At 46.6% G+C, this 23,747-nt stretch overlaps 2 protein-coding genes across 2 annotated transcripts in view; one reads left to right on the top strand and one right to left on the bottom strand.

Moving 5' to 3' along the window:
• LOC133062376 (uncharacterized) overlaps positions 1 to 23,747 on the bottom strand; it is a 230,502-nt gene that overhangs the window by 50,851 nt on the left and 155,904 nt on the right. The window contains exon 4 of the mRNA XM_061151302.1: positions 17,952 to 18,129. Coding sequence (XP_061007285.1) covers positions 17,952 to 18,129 — 178 coding nt within the window. The remainder of the gene's footprint in view (positions 1 to 17,951; positions 18,130 to 23,747) is intronic.
• FSTL4 (follistatin like 4) overlaps positions 1 to 23,747 on the top strand; it is a 414,616-nt gene that overhangs the window by 371,059 nt on the left and 19,810 nt on the right. Inside the window, exons 9-13 of the mRNA XM_061151300.1 lie at positions 10,324 to 10,485; positions 10,871 to 11,005; positions 11,929 to 11,955; positions 15,987 to 16,105; positions 22,770 to 22,919. Of these exons, the coding sequence (XP_061007283.1) occupies positions 10,324 to 10,485; positions 10,871 to 11,005; positions 11,929 to 11,955; positions 15,987 to 16,105; positions 22,770 to 22,919 (593 nt within the window). The remainder of the gene's footprint in view (positions 1 to 10,323; positions 10,486 to 10,870; positions 11,006 to 11,928; positions 11,956 to 15,986; positions 16,106 to 22,769; positions 22,920 to 23,747) is intronic.

Raw genomic sequence — 23,747 nt, 5'->3', positions numbered from 1 at the left:
CGGGGACCTCGGGTACCAAGGTCTTGGATGCCTCCCTGCTCAGGGTTCTCCTCAGGCCCTCACTCTCCTGGCTGGATCCATGGCTCTGGCTACAGTGCTCACTCAGACCTGGTCCACACCACCTCAGTCTTAGCAATGCCCCATCGCACTTGAAGAACACAGCTGGGTCCTGTAAGCAGTGACCAGGCTCCCACCCAAATGATGGGATGGTTTTATTTTTTCCCTCTAACATCCTAGTACCAGTTTTCAACTCTGCCAAGGTCAGGGCAGGGCAAAATGGGCTTCTTGATGGAGCTCCTTGGTGCCCTGGAGTCTGCCTTCCATTCACAGGCCACCCTACCCTCCACTCCACCATGCAGGGCATGGGGCTGGGAAGACCCAGGAGGCCGCTGGCACTGATCTAGCCCAGGGGCCTGGGTCAGTCTGCAGGGTCCCTTCTCACTGCTGCTAGCTGAGCTGTGCTACTTTGGCCTCTACCATGCCAATCTCTCAGGAACCATGGGAGTGGAGGCCCAGGCTGCTGTTTCTCAGAGGGGCAACAGCAGCTGCCATGCCCAGGAGTCCACATGTGCACACACACTGGGACCTGGGCCCTGCCCCACGCCTCCCACATGCTCCTGCCCTGTGAACTCCTCGCTCCCAGACGTGCCTGCCCTGCCCCCCTGACTGCCCTGCCCTGCACTGATTGTTCCCTTGGCTAAGAATCTCCCTTCCCACCCTCATCCCACCTCCACCCTGCCTTGCCACCAACACCACGTCATCCTCAGGATCATCATTCATTCAACAAGCATTTACTGAGTTTCCATAACACTCACCAGGCTGAGCACTGAAAACAGCAGTGGAGACACCAAAATCCCCATCCTTGTGGAGCAAGTCAAAGGGTGGAAGATACTAAGGGGGGAATGTTTTAAACAGGAGGGGATAAGGAGATGCCAATAAAAGCTGGAAACTTTAGGTAGGATAGCAGGTCAAGGCCTTACTGAAAAGATGACATTGTGTCCGTGGGGTGGGAAAGTCAAAGATGCCTCCAAACGATCTTTAAGGAGGAGGAGTGGCCATTCGCTGAGCGGAGAAGAGGGTGAAGGAGCAGGCTTGGGGAAGGAAGATCAGGAGCTGGTGGTGACATGATCAAGACAAGAAGTCATGTAGCCCGTGTGGTATCTAAGTCCGGAGTTGAAGGGAGAGGTTTTGACTGGAGGAATAAATGCCATATGCCTCACAGGGTGGGTGGTGTTTAAAGTCTACCAAGGTTGACGCTGAAGGAAGACAGATAGAGAATGTCCAGCAAGCGAGCACGATGGCTCTGAGAGCCTTGGCGGGAGTGGTGCGGGGTGAGAAAGAGCAGCCAGGAAGGCACAGACAAAGCCACAGAGATAGAAAAACAGGAATATGGTATCTGGGACGGAGTGATCGGCTATGCTGAATTCAACCAGAGGTAGGTCAGGGAAGGTGAGGACAAGGAACTGGCCACTGGATCGGGTCAGTGGAGGTGGGCATCACTGAGGCCCAGAGCAGAGACGTTTCCATGGTGTTGGGGGGTCTGCTGGAGCTGGCTCTGGGGGGAAGAGAAGTGAGAGCCACCGAGTGCGGACAACTCTCCAGGGTATTTATAAGAAGAAAAATGAGGCACAGTTGGGGAGAGAAGCAGGGGTAAGATGTTTGGGGTTTTTTCCCCCAAGATGGAAATTAAAAGCATTTGTGGACTGATAGGAAAGATCCAGTTGAAATGGGGAACTGATACAGGAGGGAGAGAAAAGTGCTGGAGCAATGTCCTGGATGAAATGTGAGGGGACGGAATCTAGGAATGAGGCTCTTGGGACAGAAAACTCAAAACCAGCGTTTTTCTGGAGAAGGGAGGGAGAAGGTCTGCCCCACCTCCCAGCCTATGGGGAGGGGGACAAAGGGAAGAGGGAGCCACATCCACTTAAGGGGCTGCAGGAGGAGTGTCACCAGGCTTCCATCTGAGTGAGAAGATGAAGGGAACTCACAGAAGAGTTTGAGGAGAGAGGATATTTTGCTGATGGTGGAACATGAGCTCTAGAAGGCACAGTAGCAGGTTTGGGGATAAGGGATGCCCCCAGAGACCTCAGCTCTTGTGAAGACTGACAGGATCCCAAACCAAGGGCATGAGCAAAAGTGTCATGGTGGTCCTGAGTTGGAGATGAGACTGGAGACGGGGTCACTGGGAGGAGGAGCCTTTGAGGATTGAGGCCCATCTTTAGTCCGGCTGATGGACAGATGGAGGTCTGAGGAGGAGTGGTTGTAGCCCCCAGGATGGTTTCAGCAACTGGAAACCTCCAGTCCAGCCAAGGGTGCCCCTCTCGCGCCCGTGAGCCGTCTTCTATCCCCTGCCACTGGAGGCCCAGGTGTCTTTGCCCGGCAAATAGACCCTTGTTTTTGAGTGGATGATTCCACACCTTCAACTTTCAGTCAGGGTTTGTTTTGTTCAACGCTGCCACCTTTTTCAGTTCAATCCATCTGTGAGAGCTTCCCCATCAGGGCTGACCCAGCATCTCACCTACAACCTGACAAGTAGAAACCAGTCCCCCAGCCCTCTGGAATCAATACACTGTGGGGCGAGCCCAGCATTATTTTAACAAGCACCCCCACCCCCACCCTCCCACCAGGAGATGCAAGTACATGCTCAAGTTGACCTCTTCATGGGTCCACAGAGTCCCATCAGACCTCAGGGGCAAAGGCCTGTCTTCAAGGCTGGTGCTGGCCACCGGGTACCTCACTGAGGAGGGCAGTCCACAAACCCGCAGCTCACAGGACAAACCTACTGTCAATAGAGGGGGAGGCACCAGGGCAGAAGGAAGGTTGGTGTTTCCTTTGTGAGGTGGAGAGAGTGCATCTGAGTGCTCTATTCTGATAAGTCTTCCCAGACCCCGTCCCCGTTCCCCTTCTTGTCATGCCCATCACACTAGCAATTATGTCATTCACCTTCCTCCTGACAGAAAGCTTCATGAGGCCAGAGACTGGGCCAGTCTTTTCCACCTCTCTGTGTGTAATGCCTGACACTTCGTGGGGGTGGTTGTTCAGTCACTTAATTGTGTATGATTCTTTGTGACCCCATGGACTGCAGCATGCCAAGCTTCCCTGTCCTTCTCTTTCCTGGAGTTTGCTCAAACTCATGTCCACTGAGTCGGTGATACCATCCAACCATCTTGTCCTCTGTCACCCGCTTCTCCTCCTGCCCTCAATCTTGCCCAGCATCAGGATCTTTTCCAGTGAGTCAGCTCTTCACAACAGGTGGCCGAAGTATTAGAGCTTCAGCTTCAGAATCAGTCCTTTCAATGAATGTTCAGGGTTGATTTCCTTTAGGATTGACTGGTTTGATCTCCATGTGTTCCAAGGGATAAGAGTTAATAAATGTTGGCTGCACAATGTTGAGTTGACAGAACTTTGTAAAATCAATCAAGACCATTAATGCGGTGCTGAACTCAAAGATGGGAATTCCCTCAGCCCTCCTCACCACCACCACCACCACCAACGCCTCTGCTATCTCTGCCTTTCCCTTTTCCTCTCCCCCTCCACTTATTAGCCATTGTAATTCTTGAAATACTCTGTGATACCTGGTATGAAAAAATGTCATACCATGACATGTTTTTCAAAATTTCTTCCACTATTCTTGCACATTCTTTCTTCTAGCTAAATTTGAGAATTGTTTTGTCAAGACCCCACCAATTGATTTGAACTGGAATTAGATTAAATGTTTGGCATAATTTGGAGTATTTTGTTTCCTAACAACAGTAAGCCTTCCAACCCAAGATCATCTCCCTCTAGTTTTTCAAGTCTTTTTTCAGTGTCTTCAGGGAGATGTTATAATTTCCTTCATTTCAGTCTGCTGTGTTTTCTGTCTCATCACTGCTGGTACATAAGTTTGTCTGTTTGGGTGCTGACCCGTTTACAGTACTCACTTTTAAAACCTTTCATTTTTGGTTCATTATCTGGACCATATCCAAACAAAGTACCATTTTTCTCCATCTCTTTAATATTTGTTCCTTCCCAATTTCTTGCCTTCTGTTGACAATAACATCCACCAAATGTTGGCAGTCTGATATTACCTCCTTTCCTCTTTTGTTTTCTCCCCACTTCGTTTCACCATTCTGAAAAGAATGGTGCCATTCTTTCGTTTTATAGAGATATTCTTCATTGTAGGAAGAAAATGTTATTCTGTTCCTATTTTATTGAGTTTTTTTCCCCCAAGAAATGGATTTCGAGTTTTTTTCCAAATGCCTTTTAGTGTCTAGCAAGATTATCAAATGGTGTTTCTTTTTTGACTGCCTTTGACTTGGATATGATTAATTACAGAGTTCCTGATGTGCTTCCACTGAAGCACATTATATTTGGTCCCAGTATGATCTTTTAGTTCCATGCTAGATTTGATTTGCTAATATTTTTATGTGTGTATTTGATTTTTTTGTGTGTTTTTAATTTAATTTTTATTTTATTTTGAAGTATAATTGATTTACAGTGTTGTGTTAGTTTCAGGTGTCCAGCTAAGTGATTTAGTTATACATAAATATATACCCATTCTTTTTCAGATTCCTTCCCCCTATAGGTTATTACAGAATATTCAGTTAAGTTCCATGTCCTATATAGTAAGTCCCTGTTGATTATCTGTTTTATATATCGTATGGTATGCATGCTAAGTCACTAAAGTGGTGTCCAACTCTTTGCAACCCTATGGACCACAGCCAGCCAGACTCCTCTGTCCATGGGATTCTCCAGGCAAGAATACTGGAGTGGGTTGCCATGCCCTCCTCTAGGCGACTTTCCCCACCTAGGAATTGAACCCTTGCTTCTTTTATCTCCTGCATTGGCAGGCAGGTTCTTTATAACTAGTGCCACCTGGAAAAGTGAAAGTGTTAGTCACTCAGTCGTGTCCAGCTCTTTACGAACCCAAGGACTGTAGCCCACCAGGCTCCTCTGTCCATGGGATTCTCCAGGCAAGAATACTGGAGTGGGTTGCCATTCCCTTCTCCAGGGGATCTTCCCGACCCAGGGATCAAACCCAGGTCTCCTGCATTGCAGATTCTTTATGGTCTGAGCCACCTGGGAAGCCCATTTTATTTATGTGCTCAGTCGCTCAGTTGTGGCTGACTCTTTGCGACTCCATGGACTGTAGCCCACCAGGCTCCTCTGTCCATGGAATTTTCTAGGCAAGAATACTGGAGTCGGTTGCCATATGTATGTGTTAATCCCAAACTCCTAATTTATTCCTCTCCTTCACATTCCCCCCCTGGCAAGCACAAGTCTGCTTTTGAAGCCTGTGGGTCTGTTTCTGTTTTGCCAATAAGTTCATTTGTATCATTTTTGCCTCATATAAATGATATCACATGACATTTGTCTTTGACTACTTCTCTTAGTATCATGATCTCTAGGTCATCAATATCTCTTATTTTTACTTTATATCGGAATATAGTTGGTTAACAGTGTTAGGTTTGCTAGTTTCAGGTGTACAGCCAAGTGATTCAGTTATACGTGTATCTATCCTTTTTCAAAAATTTTTCTCATTTAGGTTATTACAGAATATTGAGCAGAATTCCATGGGTTATACAGTAAGTCATTTTTTAATAGGTCCTGTTTTAAATATAATAGGGTGTATAGTCCTATCTCAAACTCTCAATTTATTCCTCCCCACAGCCTTTCCACTTTGTTAACCATATGTTTATTTTCTAAGTCTGTGAGTCTGTTTCTATTTTGCAAATAAGTTCATTTATATCATTTTTATAGATTCCGAATATCAGTGGTATCATATGATATTTACCTTTCTCTGTCTCACTTACTTCACTTAGTGTGATAATCTCCGTGTCCATCCATGTTGCAGCAAATGACATTATTTCATTCTTTATAATGGCTTATAAATTATACTATATATTCTTCATCTGTCAATAGACATTTAAGTTGCTTCCATGTCTTGGCTATTGTAAACAGCACTGCAATGAACTTTGGGGTGCATGTATCCCTTTGAATCATGGTTTTCTCCAGATATACGCCCAGGAGTGGGACTGTTGGATCTTATGGCAACTCCTTAGAGATGTTTTCAGCTGTTATCTCTTCAAATATTTACTCAGGTTCACTCTCTCTCTCTCTTCTCCTTCTGGTACCCCTATAATGTGAATTTGGTGCATTTAATTTTTTTTCTTCTGGCATCAGCTGTGCCAAGTCTCTTTCTTAGGGCATTTAATGTTGTCCCAGAGGTCTCTTAGACTGTCCTATTTCTTTTCTTTCTTTTTTCTTTACTCTCTTCCATGACAGTGATTTCCACCATTTTGTCTTTCAGCTCACTTATCCATTTTTCAGCCTCATTTACTCTGCTATTGATCTCTTCTGGTGTATTTTTCTTTACAGTTATTGTATTTTTCATCTCTTTGTGTTTGTTCTTTACTTCCTATAGGTCTTTGTTAAACATTTCTTGTGTCTTCTTAGTCTGTGCCTCCATTCTGTTTCTGAGATCTTGGATCATCTTTACTATCATTACTCTGAATTCTTTTTCAGGTAGATTGCCTATCTGCATTTCACTTAATTGTTCTTCTTGGTTTTTATCTTGTTCTTTTGTCTGGAAGAAATTTCTCTGCTGTCTCGTTTTACCTTTTTGTGTTTGTAGTCTCCTTTCCACAGGTTGCAGGATCTTTTTGCTTCTGATGCCTGCTCTCTGGTGGGTCAGGTTGGCCCAGGGGCTTGTGCAGGCTTCCTGGTAAGGGGGACTGGTGCTGCCCAGTAGTGGATGGTGCTATGTCTTGTCTCTCTAGTGGGCAGGGTCATGTCAAGGCATGTGTTTAGAGGTGACTGTAAGCTCAGTTCAACTTTAGGCAGCCTGTCTGATGCTGGGTGGTGCTGTGTTCCCACTCTGCTGGTTGCTTGGCTTGAGTTGTCCCAGCAGGGGAGCCTTCAGGCTGCTGAGTGGGCAAGGTCTCATTGCCAACATTGTGACCTCCGGGAGAGCTCACACTGATCAGTATTGTCTGGAGCCTCCGCCGTCAGTATCCTTGCCCCCACAGAGAGCCATAGCAACCCGTGCCTCCCCATGAGACCCTCCAAGACCTGCAGGTATGTCTGGCCCAGGCTCCTATGGAGTCACTGCTTTGTGCTGGGTCCTAGTGCGTGTGAAATCTTGTGTGCGCCCTCCATGAGTAGAGTCTCTGTTTCTCCCAGTCCTACACTCCATCCCCACTAGCCTTCAAAGCCAAATGCTCCGGGGGCTCCTCCTCCCAGTGCTAGACCCTCAGGCTGGGAAGCCTGACTGGGGCTCAGAGCTCTCACTCATGCAGCAGAACCTCTGTGATACAATTATTTTCTAGTTTGTGGGTCATCCACCTGGCAGGTATGGGATTTGATTATATCCCAAAAGCTCCCCTTCTACCATCTCCTTATGGCTTCTTCTTTGTCTTTGGATGTAAAATATCTTTTTTGGTAGGTCCCAGTCTTTTTTTTCTCCAACGGTAGTTCAGCAATTAGTTGTGATTTTGGTGTTTTTGTGAGAGGAGGTGTGTGCAAGTCCTTCTATTCCATCTTCTTGTCTGGAATCCTGATTTGCTAATATTTTACTTGAGATTTGGGTATATCTAGTGCTGAGTGAGTTAGATCCATAGTGATCTATGTTGTACTCTCTTTGACAGGTTTCCGTGTCCAGGTTATACTAGCTTCAGGATAAAACTTGGTACATCTTCTGTGTGGTATGCTCTAGGAATTAGCCATTCCTGAAAGGAACTTCCTTATGAAACTAATCAGGGTGCTTCCCTATGAAACTAATCAATAGTGCTTTTTTAAAGACAGCTTTATAGAGGTATAATTTATATACAGATGTTTAATGTATACAAATTCATGACTTTGGACATGTACACACATATGATACTACCACCACAATCAAGGTAACAGACATACCCATCACCTCCGCAAGTTTCCTTGAGTCCCTTTGTGTTTCTTGTTTGTTTGTTTTGTGGTGAGAACACATAACATGAGATGTACCCTCTTAATAGATGTTAAGTGCACAATATAACATGCTGATTATAGGCCCTTATTATATAACAGATCTCTACAATGTATTCATTGAATAACTGGAAAGTAGTGTTTTTAAATGTTTTAAATGTTTTCTTCTTGATTCCATGTCAATACTTTAAAGTTTCCTTTTAAGTGATTCATCTCATTGAGATTTTTATATTTATTACCTATAATTGAACATAGTATTTCCATACTTTTAAACCTCCTCTGTGTTCTTTATTTTTTTTAGTAACCAGCCTTGCCAGAAATTTGGCTTTTTTATTGATTTTCATGAAAAGCCAGGTCTCAGATTTATCAGTTCCTCTCTTTTTTGGCAAGTTGATTCATTCCTTTCTGATTCTATTTTTGTTGATTCTTCCTTATGGTTGCTTGGCCAGCTTGTATAAATAAATAGTGATCTAGCAGGAACCAAGGTTACTTACTCCCAGGTCCTGGCCTCCCACATTCTGGAACCCAGGGGACTCTACCTCCTTATCCACCTCCCCACCAGTCCGGTGCTCCTAGAGCCCCCAGCCCTATCTCTGAGCCTCTTGAGCAAAACCCTACTAACTCTTCCACTTGAACCCCATTCTGCCCTTTACAAAATTCAGGTTATAAGGAGGTTTCCTGGATAAATTACTGTTTCTTTGCTCTTTGACCCAAGGGGAGTCAGAGAAGGGAGATCCACTTCTGTGTTCTAAGCAGCCCTCCAGGTACGCCAGGTACGCTCCAGGTGGAGCCCCATTTACATCCTCCGTCCCCAGTGGCCTGACCTGTGACAAGGACCTTCTCCCATCTCCCAGGACTCTTCCCCTAGGACTGCAGACAAAGAGAAACCAAGGAAATGACTCAGACTTTATTGTTGTTTGGTCTCTGTGGTTAGCACCTCCAAGCTGATATTATGCAGACAGCTCTGGTCACTCTGAAGGTGGGTTTGTGCCCTTTGCTAGCTATCCATTTGGCTTTATCCTCGGCCTTAAACTTTGCCCCAAAAGGAAGGAAAGAGGAAAGACTTGAAACTCAAACTAAGTTGATCAGATTATTACCAGCTTCCTGAAGAGCTACAGCATCCATTTCTCACGATGAGGGGACAGAATTTTTCTTTTGTCCTCAGCCCATCCAAGCACAGATCACTAGAAATTTTCAGGTTCTAGGATCAGCTTTATCACTTCCTTCTATATGCACATCAATTTGTTCTACCTCTAGTCCCAGAGGAAATCTCTCTCCTAAAATACTGGATCACTTTCTTTTATCAGAAAATGTGTTCAGTCGCTTCAGTCATGTCTGACTCTTGGTGACCCCATGGGTTGTAGCCTACCAGGCTGCTCTGTCCATGGAATTCTCCAGACAAGAATACTGGAGTGGGTTGCCTTTAGGAGTGTCCAAATAAGTCTGGAAAAATGTCGTTGCTCACTTCAGGAGGAATCTTCCCACCTTTCCAAAAGACATATGATGTGGTTTTTATTGTTGCTTAGTTTCATATCCATGCTATTACATGAGCTCTCACAAAGCCTTTTTGGAAGTATATAGCATAAAATATATGAATAAGTAGGAGCCCACAATTCCACTGAAAAAGGTAATTATTTTATTTCCTGGGCCTAGAGCTCAGGGTAGGAGGGAAGACCCTCAGACAATGCTCACTCCTTCCTGCCCTACAGATATCCCATGCCAGAAAGGCCAGAGCGGGGAGGGTGCTGACACCCTGCCCACCCCTGCTCACCTGATGAGTAGGCCTGGTCATATCCCCAGTCCCGAACTTGACTGCCAGGGCCCTCAGCTGAGTTAAGAACCAACAGTGGGGGACATATGCCTTGTACCCATGTTCCAGAGGGTGAGAAGTAGAGAAATAAAATGACCCACTGGAAAATCAATGGGCTTCCCTAGAGCAGTGATGTAATTAGTAGCCCTGCCAGTCAATGCCCATAAGTGCTTTGTGAAGCACTTCCTGCAAGAAATTAAGTCCCTATCCAATGGCTTTCCGATAACAGAAATAATATATCTGAATTTTATTCATTCAGAAATAAATTTTGGCGGTTGTTGCTCTTTATGTGTAGCAGCTGAACAGCCTTAAATATTTGGATGCCTTTCTGATCATATTTAGAATAATGATGAGCGCCATGAATTACAGAGTACAAAGCCTGACATGTTTATGCCTGCAATCCATTTTATAGCCCTTTCTTTTAGGGCCTGAGTTGCTGCAGAATGTTTGCAAACTAGTTACAAAGAGAACTCCAGAGTTGCCTCTCGGTTCAGCCCTCTGGGCAGAGTCTCAGTGTGGGACCACAGGCCCGAGGCAGGTGAAGACCTCTTCTCACCAGCACAAACTCTCGCCCACAGTGCCACCCGTCATCCGCGTCTATCCAGAGACCCAGGCACAGGAGCCCGGGGTGGCGGCCAGCCTGAGATGTCACGCAGAGGGCATTCCTATGCCCAGAATCACTTGGCTAAAAAATGGCATGGATGTCTCAACCCAGATGTCAAAACAGCTCTCCCTTTTAGGTAAGAGCCCCCCTTGATGTCTCTGTGCCATTAATGCCATCAAGTTCAAGCTGACACTCTCTCTAGGAATGGGAATAAGAGGAGTGATTTGTTTCTAAGTCAGACATGGGGAGCAAACAAATGTCTCTCCCACTTTTCCTGCTCTGTGGTCTCACACAGATCTTTCTGAGCACAATGATGAGATGCTGTCAGCTAGGTCCAGGTCACCTGCAGTTCAGTTCCGCTGTTCCAGCCCTTCCAGCCCTGAGTATACATCAGGGTACTGACTGCTCTCAGCCCTGCTGAGAGGCTGTACTTTTAACCTCAATACTCTCAATAGGAGAGGGAAAGGCAGGGGGGAGGTCCCAGCTGAGCAGGCCACCCTGAGCTCTGTTCTTTTCTACAGCCAATGGGAGCGAGCTCCACATCGGCAGTGTTCGGTATGAAGACACAGGGGCATATACCTGCATTGCCAAAAATGAAGTCGGTGTGGATGAAGATATTTCCTCCCTCTTCATTGAAGACTCAGCTAGAAAGACCCGTGAGTCCACTTTTGCCTTTGAGCTCCTTACTGAGCTGGTTGGGAGACACTAGGTTGCAGGGGCCACAGCCACCAACCATGAACCCCTGGAGACAGGGGTAAACCTTATGTCCTTCCATGTATCCTGGGACAGAGGATGGCCAGAGGTGAGAAAACTTTGCCTGTAAACCTAGACAACTCTGCAAACGTAGGCAGGGAAAGTCTCTGGACAGCAGACAGAGCCCAAGGCCACAAGGAAGCCTGCATAGCCTATCCCCAGTTCTGCCTCCTACTTGCTCTGTCCTTCATCCACAAAATTGCTCCTACTAACCACCTACCAGCAGCTGCTGCCCTCCCATGGCCCAGGAACTGGCCTGCATGTTCACCCACACATGCTTTTACTCCAGGGATTGTTGCCCACCTAGGGTCCTAAGCAGGCTCTTCCTCATAGCCACTGCTCCCCAGTAGGATCTACAGGAGTAATTTCATGGACATGGGTGTTAGACATGGTCTCTTTCCCATGATCAAAGACCCTTAGCTGAGTCTTTTATCATCAAGGGAGAAAATCAAAAAAGTATTGCAGATGATCTTCCTAATGAAAATCCTAGCAGAAAACCAGCGTGCTCCTGGAAGTAGTCCAGGAGGTCTGAGGGATGTTGCTTGCTGTTTATCTCCACAGAAGAGAGAATCCCATTAGCTTCTGTGATCCTGGGACCTGATTCATTGGGAACCAAAACAGTCCTGAGCCCTGGAAGCATTTGCCTCTGCCCAGCATCCCCTGCTCAGTGTTGTGGGGGGCAATGAGTGGTGCAGAGTCCATACGTGATGAACTAGGTAACACTGTGTTCTTGAACTGACTCACTACAGTGTTCTGACGTTGCTTTTTCTTTTTTTTTTCTTCCCTCAATCATGTACCTGCTTTCTTCATTTCTCTGATGCTGCAGTTGCAAACATTCTATGGCGAGAAGAAGGTACCAAGCTTATTTGTTCTGTATTGTGCCTATAATCACATGTGTTTATGGCTCCATAATATGCCATCTTTCCATGCACCACCAATAGTTTTTTCAAACATCAAGCAATCCCTACAAGTGGGGTCCACAGGTCAAATCAGAGGGGAAGTCCACATCAAACTCAAGTGGCACACTTGAGGCCTGTTTAAACCTACTAGTGTCTTTAATAGGCTTCCCAGGTGGCACAGTGGTAAGGAATTCACCTGCCAGTGCAGGAGACATAAGAGACGCGGATTCAATTCCTGGGTTGGGAAGATCCCCTGGAGTAGGAAATGGCAACCCATTCCAGTATTCTTGCCTGGAGAAATCCATGGACAAAGGAGCCTATCGAGCTACAGTCTGTGGTGTCACAGAGTCAGACATGACTGAGCATGCACAAGCACAGATGTCTTTAATGGACATTGGACTATTAGAATTTTTAAAACAAAAATTTCCATTTAAAGCTATTTTGAAACCTCCACTGATGCAGACTTCTTGGCGGGGATCCTGGTCAGAACTGGGCCTTAAAATATTTTCTGGTAACTGATGTTGGTGTTGGGGTTTAGTGTTACTTTGAGAAAATGCTAAAGAAAAAAGCTACCATCATGTCTGTAAATATACATTTGCATGTATATTTCTAAATGAATAGGTTTTTTAAACCTATGTGTATCTACCCAACGATCTTTAGATATTAGGCCAGGCCATACAAAACTGCCATTTGTGGGGAATTGCCTGACAGTCCAGTGGTTAGGACTCCATTCTTCTACTGCTGGGGGCCCAGGTTCAATCCCTGGTAAGGGAACTAAGATCCCACAAGCCACAAGGCCAAAGAAAGCAAAAAACAAAATTGCCATTTTTGTATATCAAAAGTAGTCTAATAATATGGTTCAAAAAATAGCAAGCACATGTGGGCCCCAGGTTAAAGAGTCTGAGTCACTGTGTTGGGTGCATTTGCAATGGATCCCCGATTCTCCCTCTGAACCCCTCCACCAGAGACTCCAAATCACCTGAGGTACCTTGTCCTCTAGCTTGGTGGTCAGAGGGAGAGGATGAGCACCAGCAGAAGGCACCATGCGATCCAGGGTTAAGCACTAATTCTCCATTTTTGAAAACCAGCACATTTCCTCATGTTTCTTCTTAAGAACTTCACAGGCTGTTACCTACTGTCTAGCATGCGCATGCATACAAGCGCTCAGAGTAATTTCCTGACTGTCAGGCACTAATGCTCACACAGTCTGGGAGTAAAACAAAGGCAGAGCCTGGAAAATGAGGGGTTGTTGCCAGTAGGCTTTAGGAATCCTCAGAAGGAAAGTCATAGCAACAATTGCTAATCAAGGACAGCGGTCCCTTGACACTGCCTCAACCTGGCTTCCAGGCCACCGCGCACACAGAGAGCTTCGGCTCTGTGTCTTTAAAAAGTGCTTTCTTCAGGATGGGGAATACATGTAACTCTATGGCTGATTCATATCAATGTATGACAAAACCCACTGAAATGTTGTGAAGTAATTAGCCTCCAACTAATAAAAAAAAAGAAAAAAGAAAAAAAAAAGTGCTTTCTAGGGGGCATTTACAAGTCTCAAAAGTGGAGAACTGCAGAGAGCGCTGGAGACCCTGAAAAGTGTTAAATGCAGCTCTGGAGGCCCAAAGGCCAAATTAAGACCCACAGCTGCCTCAGACCTTAGGGCTGGCTGGTGCTATGCTGATATTGGGCAACCCAGCAGTGAACAGACCCCATCAGACCTGGACAGCTGTCTGCCCACACCCCTCCCTGCTCATACTCAAGGACCCAAAGTTGGAGAATACAGGAGCAAAAGCAGAGAGGTTGGCTGGGCTCTCCCATCTCTGAATAGGACTCCCAATAGCAGAGAATGTTCCCCTGTGCTCCTTTGTCAAGCTCACCACAGACAGAACCTTCCAGGGTCTGACTCGTGAGGCCAGCTCTCTTGTGAAGTCAGTTACTTGTGGAGCAAGGCCTTGTATGGCGTCACACTGCACTGTCCGCTGTGACAGGCTCGGTGCTCAGCCTGCAGTCCAGCTGCAAACCCCGCGTGGGCTCTGTGAAGTTTTCAGTCTCACGTTGGTTCTTCCAGACACTGATTTTCTAAGAAACTTGGGAGCCAGTTGTGGGGTCTATGATTGTTTTGCAGGGATTCGACCTCCTCTGGCCCCTAGGTTTGAGCAAGAAGAGCTTGCCAAATGACTGTATAGAAGAGAAAGTCTTGCTGGAGACAAGATAGATTGGGGTCACAGTAAATGTGTGCTCCCTACCCTGCTCCATACACTGGCCACTGTGTGGGAGACACAGGCCCACTTTGTCTGGCTCTTGGGAGAGGCTGCCCAGCACCCAGGATTCCCGCTGGGACCTATGCAGAGTGCTCCCAGGCGTTCCCAGCTTGCAAGAGGCTGGGGTCTAGCTGTTTATAGTGGCAGGAGCCCTCATCTCAGCACAGAACCAGAGGCAGGTGAAGCTGTGTTGTGGGGTCAGGGACCCCTGTCCACACTGGGAGCCACGGACACTGGTGAAAGTGAACAGTAGAGCCACTGAAAGTAGGCAGAACAGGGATTCCCATTTGCTTGTTTTATCATTTTCTCACTAAAAACTTACTCCATTAGTCAACTAAGTCAGTACATTGGTTTTCTTAGCATGCTAGGAAAGAATTTTCACATAGGTAATTCTCTTAGAATTCCTAGTAATCTTTTCAATGTGTTACCTTCAAAAGCCATGAAGGGAGAGAGGAAGGGGGAGAGGAGGAAGAGGGAGAGCTCTAGGCCTTACCCATCTCTGTGCCATGTTGACCTTGTATGGAGAACAGGGCGAGGGGACAGAGCCCAGGGTGCAGGCTCCAGGTCTGTCACAAGGGCCTGTGGCCTCAACCAAGCCGCTCTTCATCTTGGGCCTGTTTTTTGTTTTGTTTTGTTTTTGTCTTTAAAATAAGGAGGCTGAACTAGCTGGTCCCCAAGGCCCCTTCTCTGCTGATCTAAGGAAATTTCTCCCCAGACAGCCATGGCCCTGGGCTAAGATGAAGCGGGGGGCGGCAGCTGGCCTGACCCAGCTGTGGGCTCTGTCACCTGGCATGGGGCTGCCACGGGGAAACTGGTAAGGCAGAGGTTGGAGCAAACTGTCTTGAAGGAAATGGTCACTGGCACAGAGGCCAGGTTTGGACAAAGGAATACCAACCCCAGCATCCTTAGGCCCCCAAGTTCCAAGTGGCAGCACTGTACATAAATGTGTTTTTAAAAAAAAAAAAAAAAAAAACCTTTGTATTTTTGGCATCATCTGATCCATTCTAATTTGCCTAGTTGACAAGGACCAAGGGAGACTTTGCTTTTCAGAATGTGTGTGCATTCAGTTGCTCGGTCTTGTCTGACTCTTTGTGGCCACATGGACTGCAGCCTGCCAGGCTCCTATGCCCATGGAATTTTCCAGGCAAGAATACTGAAGTAGGTTGCCATGCCCTCCTAGGCAAGATGCCATGCCCAGGGCATCTTCCCAACCCAGGTCTCCCACATTGCAGGTGGATTCTTTGCTAGCTGAGCCACCAGGGAAGTCCAAGAATACTGGATTGGGTGGACTTTCCCTTCTCCAGGGGATCTTTCCAACCCAGGAATCGAACCAGGGTCTCCTGCATTGCAGGCAGATTCTTTACCAGCTGAGCTACCAGGGAAGCCCTTAGGAAAGGTCAAATGTATGTCACAGCCAGAGCTGTCCTTTATTTGAAAACTTGTGTTGACAGCCAGCTGTAGATGACCTGGGGCAGGCGTGCATGTCTGGGAAGACAGCCCAGGGATTGGAGGGCCCTCGATGTCCATGTTGATTCACAGCCCTCAGGCACTTGGTCCGCATGCACTGCCTGCTCATCTCGCCCTGCCCCTCCTGGCCCAGACCTTGTACTCTGTGTCTGTACTGACACAGACAGGCTGCCAGTTTCATCTGTGCCCAGCGTGGCCTGTGAGCCTGCCTGGGGACCAGCTGCTAGGAAGGGCATAACCATGGCTGTGCTTGGTCCTCTCAGGCCTCAGTGTGGGAAACATGTTCTACGTCTTCTCTGATGATGGCATAATCGTCCTGCACCCGGTGGACTGTGAGATCCAGAGGCACCTCAAGCCCACGGAGAAGATCTTCATGAGCTACGTAAGTGTCTGGCACCTGGGACACTCCACATCACACACAACACCCCAACAACATTACACAACAGCCTTTCACCATGTGTGCCACTGGGTTTCTTGAGTTCCATTTGCTATACATGATGTGGTTCCGGATGCCTTCCTCCAGTGGCCACTAGCATGCACAACTCCTGAAGGGAGGCCCCAGGAGGACAGATGGATTCCTGGCCTCCACAAGTTCACAAGCAAATGACAGAGACAGTAGCGTGAATGGACAGCTTCCAAACAGGTGCTGCTAGAAGAATGTGTAAGGTACATGGCAACAACGAGAGAAGTCTCTCCAAGGGCAAAGTAAGAGAAGGCTCCGGGGACAGGTGATGCCTGGGCTCAGTTGTGAAGAACAGGTAGGAACTGGGGATGAGTGTCGAGAGGAAACATCATGAACGTGGAGCACAGGAACATAAAACATCAGGTCATGTTCAGGGAACCACAGAAATTCTATATGCCTGAGGACAAATGAATGTGAGAAGGGCCTAAGATTGAGGGTAACAGTAGGTAAGGGTCAGGGCTGATGAGTCCTAAGGGGAAGCACCGAAGGACTTCAAGCGAAGGATGGCCAGCATTAAGATGCTTTGGAACATGTGCAGGGCCTCATGGAGGGTGATGATCAAAAGGGCTGCACTCGAAGCACAGAAATGGGTGAAGAGGCGGTTGTGATTATCCAGGAGAGGATGGGGACCTGGGTTAAACCAGTGGTGCTGAGAATGGGAAACATTTAGTAGATTTTGGGGCTTTGGAGGCCCTCAGTGGTCCCCAGGGAACAGAGGAGAGAGCATGAAACATGTGAGTGGCCTGAGCATCACAGCTGCTGTGGACAATTCAGAGGCCGGGTAGAAAGTGGCAGTGTGACACGCAGGGGGCAGAGACAGAAGAGATGACTGCAGGCAGCAGGTCCAAAACAACTCTTCCAGCCCCCCAGACCCAGCTGTCAGGAGGCATCCTCAGGGCTGTGCCTCCCACCCCTTGGTTCTGTCCCTTCCACTGATGGCCCACTTGGCCTTGCATTGGTGGATTCTTACTAGAGGTCTGACCTAGCTAATCCCTGGCTTCTTGAGGGTAGAAGTGTGGCATTAATCCAAGAGTCATCTAAGAGCCCCCATGAGCCCTCTACTTAAAGATATACAGTGGATACACTGACCCACAGTGATGGGCTTGGAGCTGCAGATGAGTTCCTAAAACCAGTTTGTTGCATTGCTGTGCTGGCCAGTGGTGTGTTTCAGAGTGTTGTGTTCCTTATATTTGCAGCTTGGGAACAGCTCTTTTCCAGACTACTTCATTTGAATTAATCATGCTTTAAAGTGTTAACCTCTGATAAGTTTTCCCTCCACGTGATAGCCATGAAACCATCTAGAAAGAGTTGTTGTTTAGTCACTAAGTCATGTCCAACTCTTTGCAACCCATGAACTGTAGCCTGCCAGGCTCCTCTGTCCATAGGATTCCCCAGGCAAGACTACTGGAATGGGTTGCCCTTTCCTTCTCCAGGGGATCTTCCTGACCCAGGGATCAAACCCGTGGCTCCCGCATAGGCAACAAATTCTTTACCACTGAGCCACCACCAGCCCCCTAGTAAGAGTGGTCCTAGTTAATTTCTAGCAGTTAGGTTTGAATAATTGCAACCCATCACATTGGCACTAACTTCTCATATATTTGCAATAACCTAACCTGTAGCTTGCAGGGGAAATCTCTCAAATCCTGAGCAGGGCTCAATTTTCCTAAGAAACTAGAACATACACAGTAAGAGAGGTCCTGTAGGCATTTCAGGCAACTCAAACCTCTGTGAGCTATGGAACAGTCCCAAATAACAGTTTGCTCACCTAGAAAATGGCCAGAACCTCCCAGGAGAGTTACGATGAGCTGACCCTCGTTCTCAGGTTCTGGGTGAGTAGGCAGTTGGTGCTTCTCATCTCTGGCCTCCCTGCTGGATGAGAGTCCACTTTGCCCAGCAGGATGCTGCAGGGTTAGTAGGTCAGGGCACAGGCTGTAGAGCAGGATCTGCACAAGCGATATCAGAGCCCACCTCCATCACTCAGCAGGCCACGTGGCTTAAGAAAAGTGTTTAACACTGATGAAAGAAATCAAAGAGGACACAAACAGATGGAGAAACATACCGTGTTCATGGATTGGAAGAATTAATATTGTCAAAATGGCTATTCTACCCAAAGCAGTCTATAGATTCAATGCAATCCCTATCAAGCTACCAACGGTATTTTTCACAGAACTAGACCAAAGAATTTCACAATTTGTATGGAAATACAGAAAACCTCGAATAGCCAAAGTAATCTTGAGAAAGAAGAATGGAGCTGGAGGAATCAACCTGCCTGACTTCAGACACTACTACAAAGCCACAGTCATCAAGACAGTATGGTACTGGCACAAAGACAGAAATATAGATCAATGGAACAGAATAGAAAGCCCAGAGATAAATCCACGAACCTATGGACACCTTATCTTTGACAAAGGAGGCAAGGATATACAATGGAAAAAAGACAACCTCTTTAACAAGTGGTGCTGGGAAAACTGGTCAACCACTTGTAAAAGAATGAAACTAGAACACTTTCTAACACCATACACAAAAATAAACTCAAAATGGATTAAAGATCTAAATGTAAGACCAGAAACTATAAAACTCCTAGAGGAGAACATAGGCAAAACACTCTCCGACATAAATCAAAGCAAGATCCTCTATGACCCACCTCCCAGAATATTGGAAATAAAAGCAAAACTAAACAAATGGGACCTAATGAAACTTAAAAGCTTTTGCACTACAAAGGAAACTATAAGTAAGGTGAAAAGACAGCCCTCAGATTGGGAGAAAATAATAGCAAATGAAGAAACAGACAAAGGATTAATCTCAAAAATATACAAGCAACTCCTGCAGCTCAATTCCAGAAAAATAAATGACCCAATCAAAAAATGGGCCAAAGAACTAAACAGACATTTCTCCAAAGAAGACATACAGATGGCTAACAAACACATGAAAAGATGCTCAACATCACTCATTATCAGAGAAATGCAAATCAAAACCACAATGAGGTACCATTACACGCCAGTCAGGATGGCTGCTATCCAAAAGTCTACAAGCAATAAATGCTGGAGAGGGTGTGGAGAAAAGGGAATCCTCTTACACTGTTGGTGGGAATGCAAACTAGTACAGCCGCTATGGAAAACAGTGTGGAGATTTCTTAAAAAACTGGAAATAGAACTGCCATATGACCCAGCAATCCCACTTCTGGGCATACACACTGAGGAAACCAGATCTGAAAGAGACACGTGCACCCCAATGTTCATCGCAGCACTGTTTATAATAGCCAGGACATGGAAGCAACCTAGATGCCCATCAGCAGATGAATGGATAAGGAAGCTGTGGTACATATACACCATGGAATATTACTCAGCCATTAAAAAGAATTCATTTGAACCAGTCCTAATGAGATGGATGAAGCTGGAGCCCCTTATACAGAGTGAAGTAAGCCAGAAAGATAAAGAACATTACAGCATACTGACACATGTATATGGAATTTAGAAAGGTGATAACGATAACCCTATATGCAGAACAGAAAAAGAGACACAGAAATACAGAACAGACTTTTGAACTTTGTGGGAGAATGTGAGGGTGGGATATTTCAAAAGAACAGCATGTATACTATCTATGGTGAAACAGATCACCAGCCCAGGTGGGATGCACGAGACAAGTGCTCCGGCCTGGTGCACTGGGAAGACCCAGAGGAATCGGGTGGAGAGGGAGGTGGGAGGGGGGATCGGGATTGGGAATACATGTAAATCCATGGCTGATTCATATCAATGTATGACAAAACCCACTGGAAAAAATAATAATAAAAAAAATAAATAAATAAAGATAAGGCTATGAAAACAGCAATTAATGGAAAAAAAAAAAAGAAAAGTGTTTAACCCCTCTAAGCCTCTGTCTTTTCTCATAGGTAAACTAAGGTTATTCTGAGGATTAAGGGCTTCCCAGGTGGCGCTAGTGGGAAAGAACCCACCTGCCAATGAAAGAGGGCATGAGAGACATGGGTTCAATCCCTGGGTCAGGAAGATTCCCTGAAGAAGGGCATGGTGATCCACTCCAGCCTGGAGATTCCCATGGACAGAAGAGCCTGACCAGCTACATCCATAGGGTTTCAGAGTCAGACATGACTGAAGCAACTTAGCACGGAGGCATGTAAGGATTAAACAGGATGAGAGAGAGTGAAGTGTAAAAGGAGAAAGACCTGCTTCAAAGCTTTTGCAGCTGTTTAGGAAAGAAACTGGGCTCGAGCTAGAACATAGAACTCTGAGATTTAGGAGGCAATCTCTGTAGTCCTCAGGGACTAATGCACAGTGAATTGTGTGGGAGAAGGAAGCATCCAGAATGGTGTTCCTGCTTTGGACTCAGCTGCCTAGATGTCAATGAGGACCCAGAGAAGGAGCAGGGATGGCGGCAAAGACCAGCTCACGTGTGGACGGTTGAGAATGAGCTGACTGTAGGAGAACCCATGTGAGAACTGGGGAGGATGGTTCTGAGCGCACAGATCTGGGAGCCTCAACATGTGAGTGCTGATGACAGCCAAGACAGGACACAAGGTCACCAAGGGTGCGTGTAAGTGACTGGAGCTGGGCACCTGGCACAGAGCCCCGGGGCTGACACAAAGCTTGAGACAGCATTGGGCAAGAGTCATGAGGAGACACATGAGAATGTATATCACAAAAGACAAGGGAAAAGAAGGTCTTCTTTTCTCTCATTTATTCTTTATTTATATTACATTGTGTTATTATATATTTCAAGCACCAGTTCTGTGTCAGGCACTTCACTAGGTGCTAAGAATAAAGCAGTGAGCCCAACAAAGAGCTTGCTCTCAAGGAGTTTACGATCTAGTGAAAAAGGAAAGACTAAATGTAGGTAGACAAACAAATGAAGAAGGTCAAGCGGTAAATGAGAAGTGTAGCAAGGTTTTACTTCCTAGACAAAATCTTTGAAGGCATCTTTGACTCTGCTTTCTCTCTCTATACCCTCAGCCTTCATCCAATGAATAAAAATCATTTCAATTTTACCTTCAAGAACACATTCAGAGTTAAACTTTCTGACAACTTCCGCCTTTGTCACCTTGACTCAAGCAAGGGAGGGTGGGTACCAGGGTGCTAAGCTTGGTGAGGCTAGAGAGGGCATCTCAAGAAGGTGATGTGTGGGTAGACATGTGACCTGAAGGACATGAAATAAACCAGGTAGACATCTGGGAACACCAGTTGACCAGTGCACGGGCCCTGGCGCAGGAGTTCAGCATGAGTACCGAAGATGCCAGCACGTGCGCGCACTGGATGGGTGGGAAAGGGAGGAAAAAAACTAGAGACAGGTCGGAGGAATCCCAGGAACCAGAGTGTTCAGGGCCTTGTTGGCTTCAGGAAAGACTGGGACCTCGTTCTGAGCAAGAAAGAGTGTTATTCTGGTGGAGTGTGTTGAGCTGACTTGTGTTTCACAGGGATCCCTGTGGTTGGCGAGTCAAGAATCTGTCGGGGGAGGCCAGGGTTGAATCAAGGAGCACAGTGTGGATGCTGTAGCAGTCACTCAAGGGACAGATGTGGCTTGAGTCAAGGTGACAAAGGCGGAAGTTGTCAGAAAGTTTAACTCTGAATGTGTTCTTGAAGGTAAAATTGAAATGATTTTTATTCATTGGATGAAGGCTGAGGGTATAGAGAGAGAAAGCAGAGTCAAAGATGCCTTCAAAGATTTTGTCTAGGAAGTAAAACAAGGGAAATGAGCAAGACTGGGAGGCAAAACTGAGAGTTGATTTTGGACTTATACAAATTTGAGATGTAAATAAAATAGCTACTTAGGAAAGTAGCTAAGTCTGGAGTTCAGAGAAGAGGGCTGAGCTAAAGATACAAGTCTGGGAGTTGTTAGCACATAGACTGTATTTAAAGTCATAGATGTGGATTAACAATGATTAGCAACGGTAGTGGATTTTAGAGAAGTCATCCAGTAGTGACCCCTGAGCATTCTGGCGTCTAGAGATCAGCAAACAGGGTAGACTGAGCAACAGAGAAGGGTCAGACACTGCGGAGGGTGGAGGGAAAAGAACCAAGAAACAGTCCACACAGTGTCAGATGATGCCCCAAGTTCAAATAAGATGACGGCAAAGCTTGACTGTAACTGAGAAGTCGGCCGGGGGTTCAGATAGAACACCGCCTCCTCTGTGCGGAGGTCTAGCACCAGAAGACGAAGGAGCCTGTGAGAGGTGAGGAAGCTGAGAGTGTGTGTAGGTGACTCCTGCAGGAGTCTGGTCACTGACAGAGTTGTGTGCGATGGGTGGGGATGAGGAGAGGGAGAAGGCCCTCTCAAGAGTGGAAGCACACGGACCTCTCAGCTGCTGACCGAAAGGCCGGCAAAGGGGGTTACAGCCTCCGGAGGAGCAGGGGAAGGTGAAAGAGGAACGGAACGTGGAGAGGAAAGCTCCATGCGGGGATGCGAGAGGCTGTGCGTGCTGTTCTCCCTTGGATGCTGCCGTTGCGAAGAATTCTGAGACAGGAAGAAAGGAAGAGGGGAGGGTGAAGGGAGGGGAGGGTGAAGGGAGGGGAACCCAGCGGTGGCAGGGAAACAGGAGATTAAGAAGACTTATGGCAGCCTGTCTCCTTTACAGGAAGAAATATGTCCTCCAAAGGACGAGGACGCCTCCCAGCCCTGCCAGTGGGCATCAGCAGTGAACGTCAGGCACCGCTACATCTACGTGGCCCAGCCCACAGTGAGCAGAGTCCTCGTGGTCGACGTGCAGGCTCAGAAAGTCCTACAGGTACATCTCTCTGAGGGAGGGGGGAGCTTCCAGCTCTGGGGCACAGCCCACCACATCCTTCTTTGTTCTCTGCACACTTCCCAGCTCTTAGGAGAGGTGGTCAGGCTAGTGGAAGGATGTAGAGACTATTCATGTGCATTTTTCATTAAGCATGTATTGCCTACTACGTGCCAAACTTTGGTCTAGGTGCTTGGACAAATAGCCATGAATGAATGGGTCCCAGAAAGTATATTCTAGTTGGGGAAAGAGACCATCATTTAGAATTTTAGGGAGCTACAGGTGCTAAGAGCTATTTACAGGTTGAAAGGGACAGAGAAACTGAAAGATTGTTTTTAAGTGGCCCTCCCTCTGGAGGTAAACAGAATCTGAGATCTGAACACCAAGTGGGGTTGGAGCTTTGGAACACGACCATGGCAGAGGAGAGTGGGATGCGGCACAGACGGAGATAAACTAAGGCTGGTGAGAGAGCAAACCGTTCATGTCTTTTAATCAGGGGAGTGACATAATCTGACATCTTTAAAGAGTCGATCTGCTGGTCAGATTGGAAGATAGAACAGATGTGGTCACTGAAATAATCCAGGCAAGAGAGGATGACAGCAGTGGAGGCAGTAAGAAGTTCTCAAAGTCTTGCTATATTTTAAATGTGGAGCCCAAAAGATTTTCTGCTCATTTGAATGTAAGGTTTGAGAGAAAGAAATAATAATAATAATTTAAGCAATGGTAGAATGGTAATGCCATATACTGTGTGTGGTGGGTGGAATAATGCTCCCAAGATATCTACACCCTCATCCCCAGAACCAAAGAATGTCACCTTTTATAGCAAAAGAG

The sequence above is a fragment of the Dama dama genome, chromosome 9, assembly GCF_033118175.1.
Source record: "Dama dama isolate Ldn47 chromosome 9, ASM3311817v1, whole genome shotgun sequence".
Lineage (NCBI taxonomy): Eukaryota > Metazoa > Chordata > Mammalia > Artiodactyla > Cervidae > Dama > Dama dama.
Note: the sequence above shows the minus strand (reverse complement) of the source record. Positions and strands in the feature narration are given on the sequence as shown.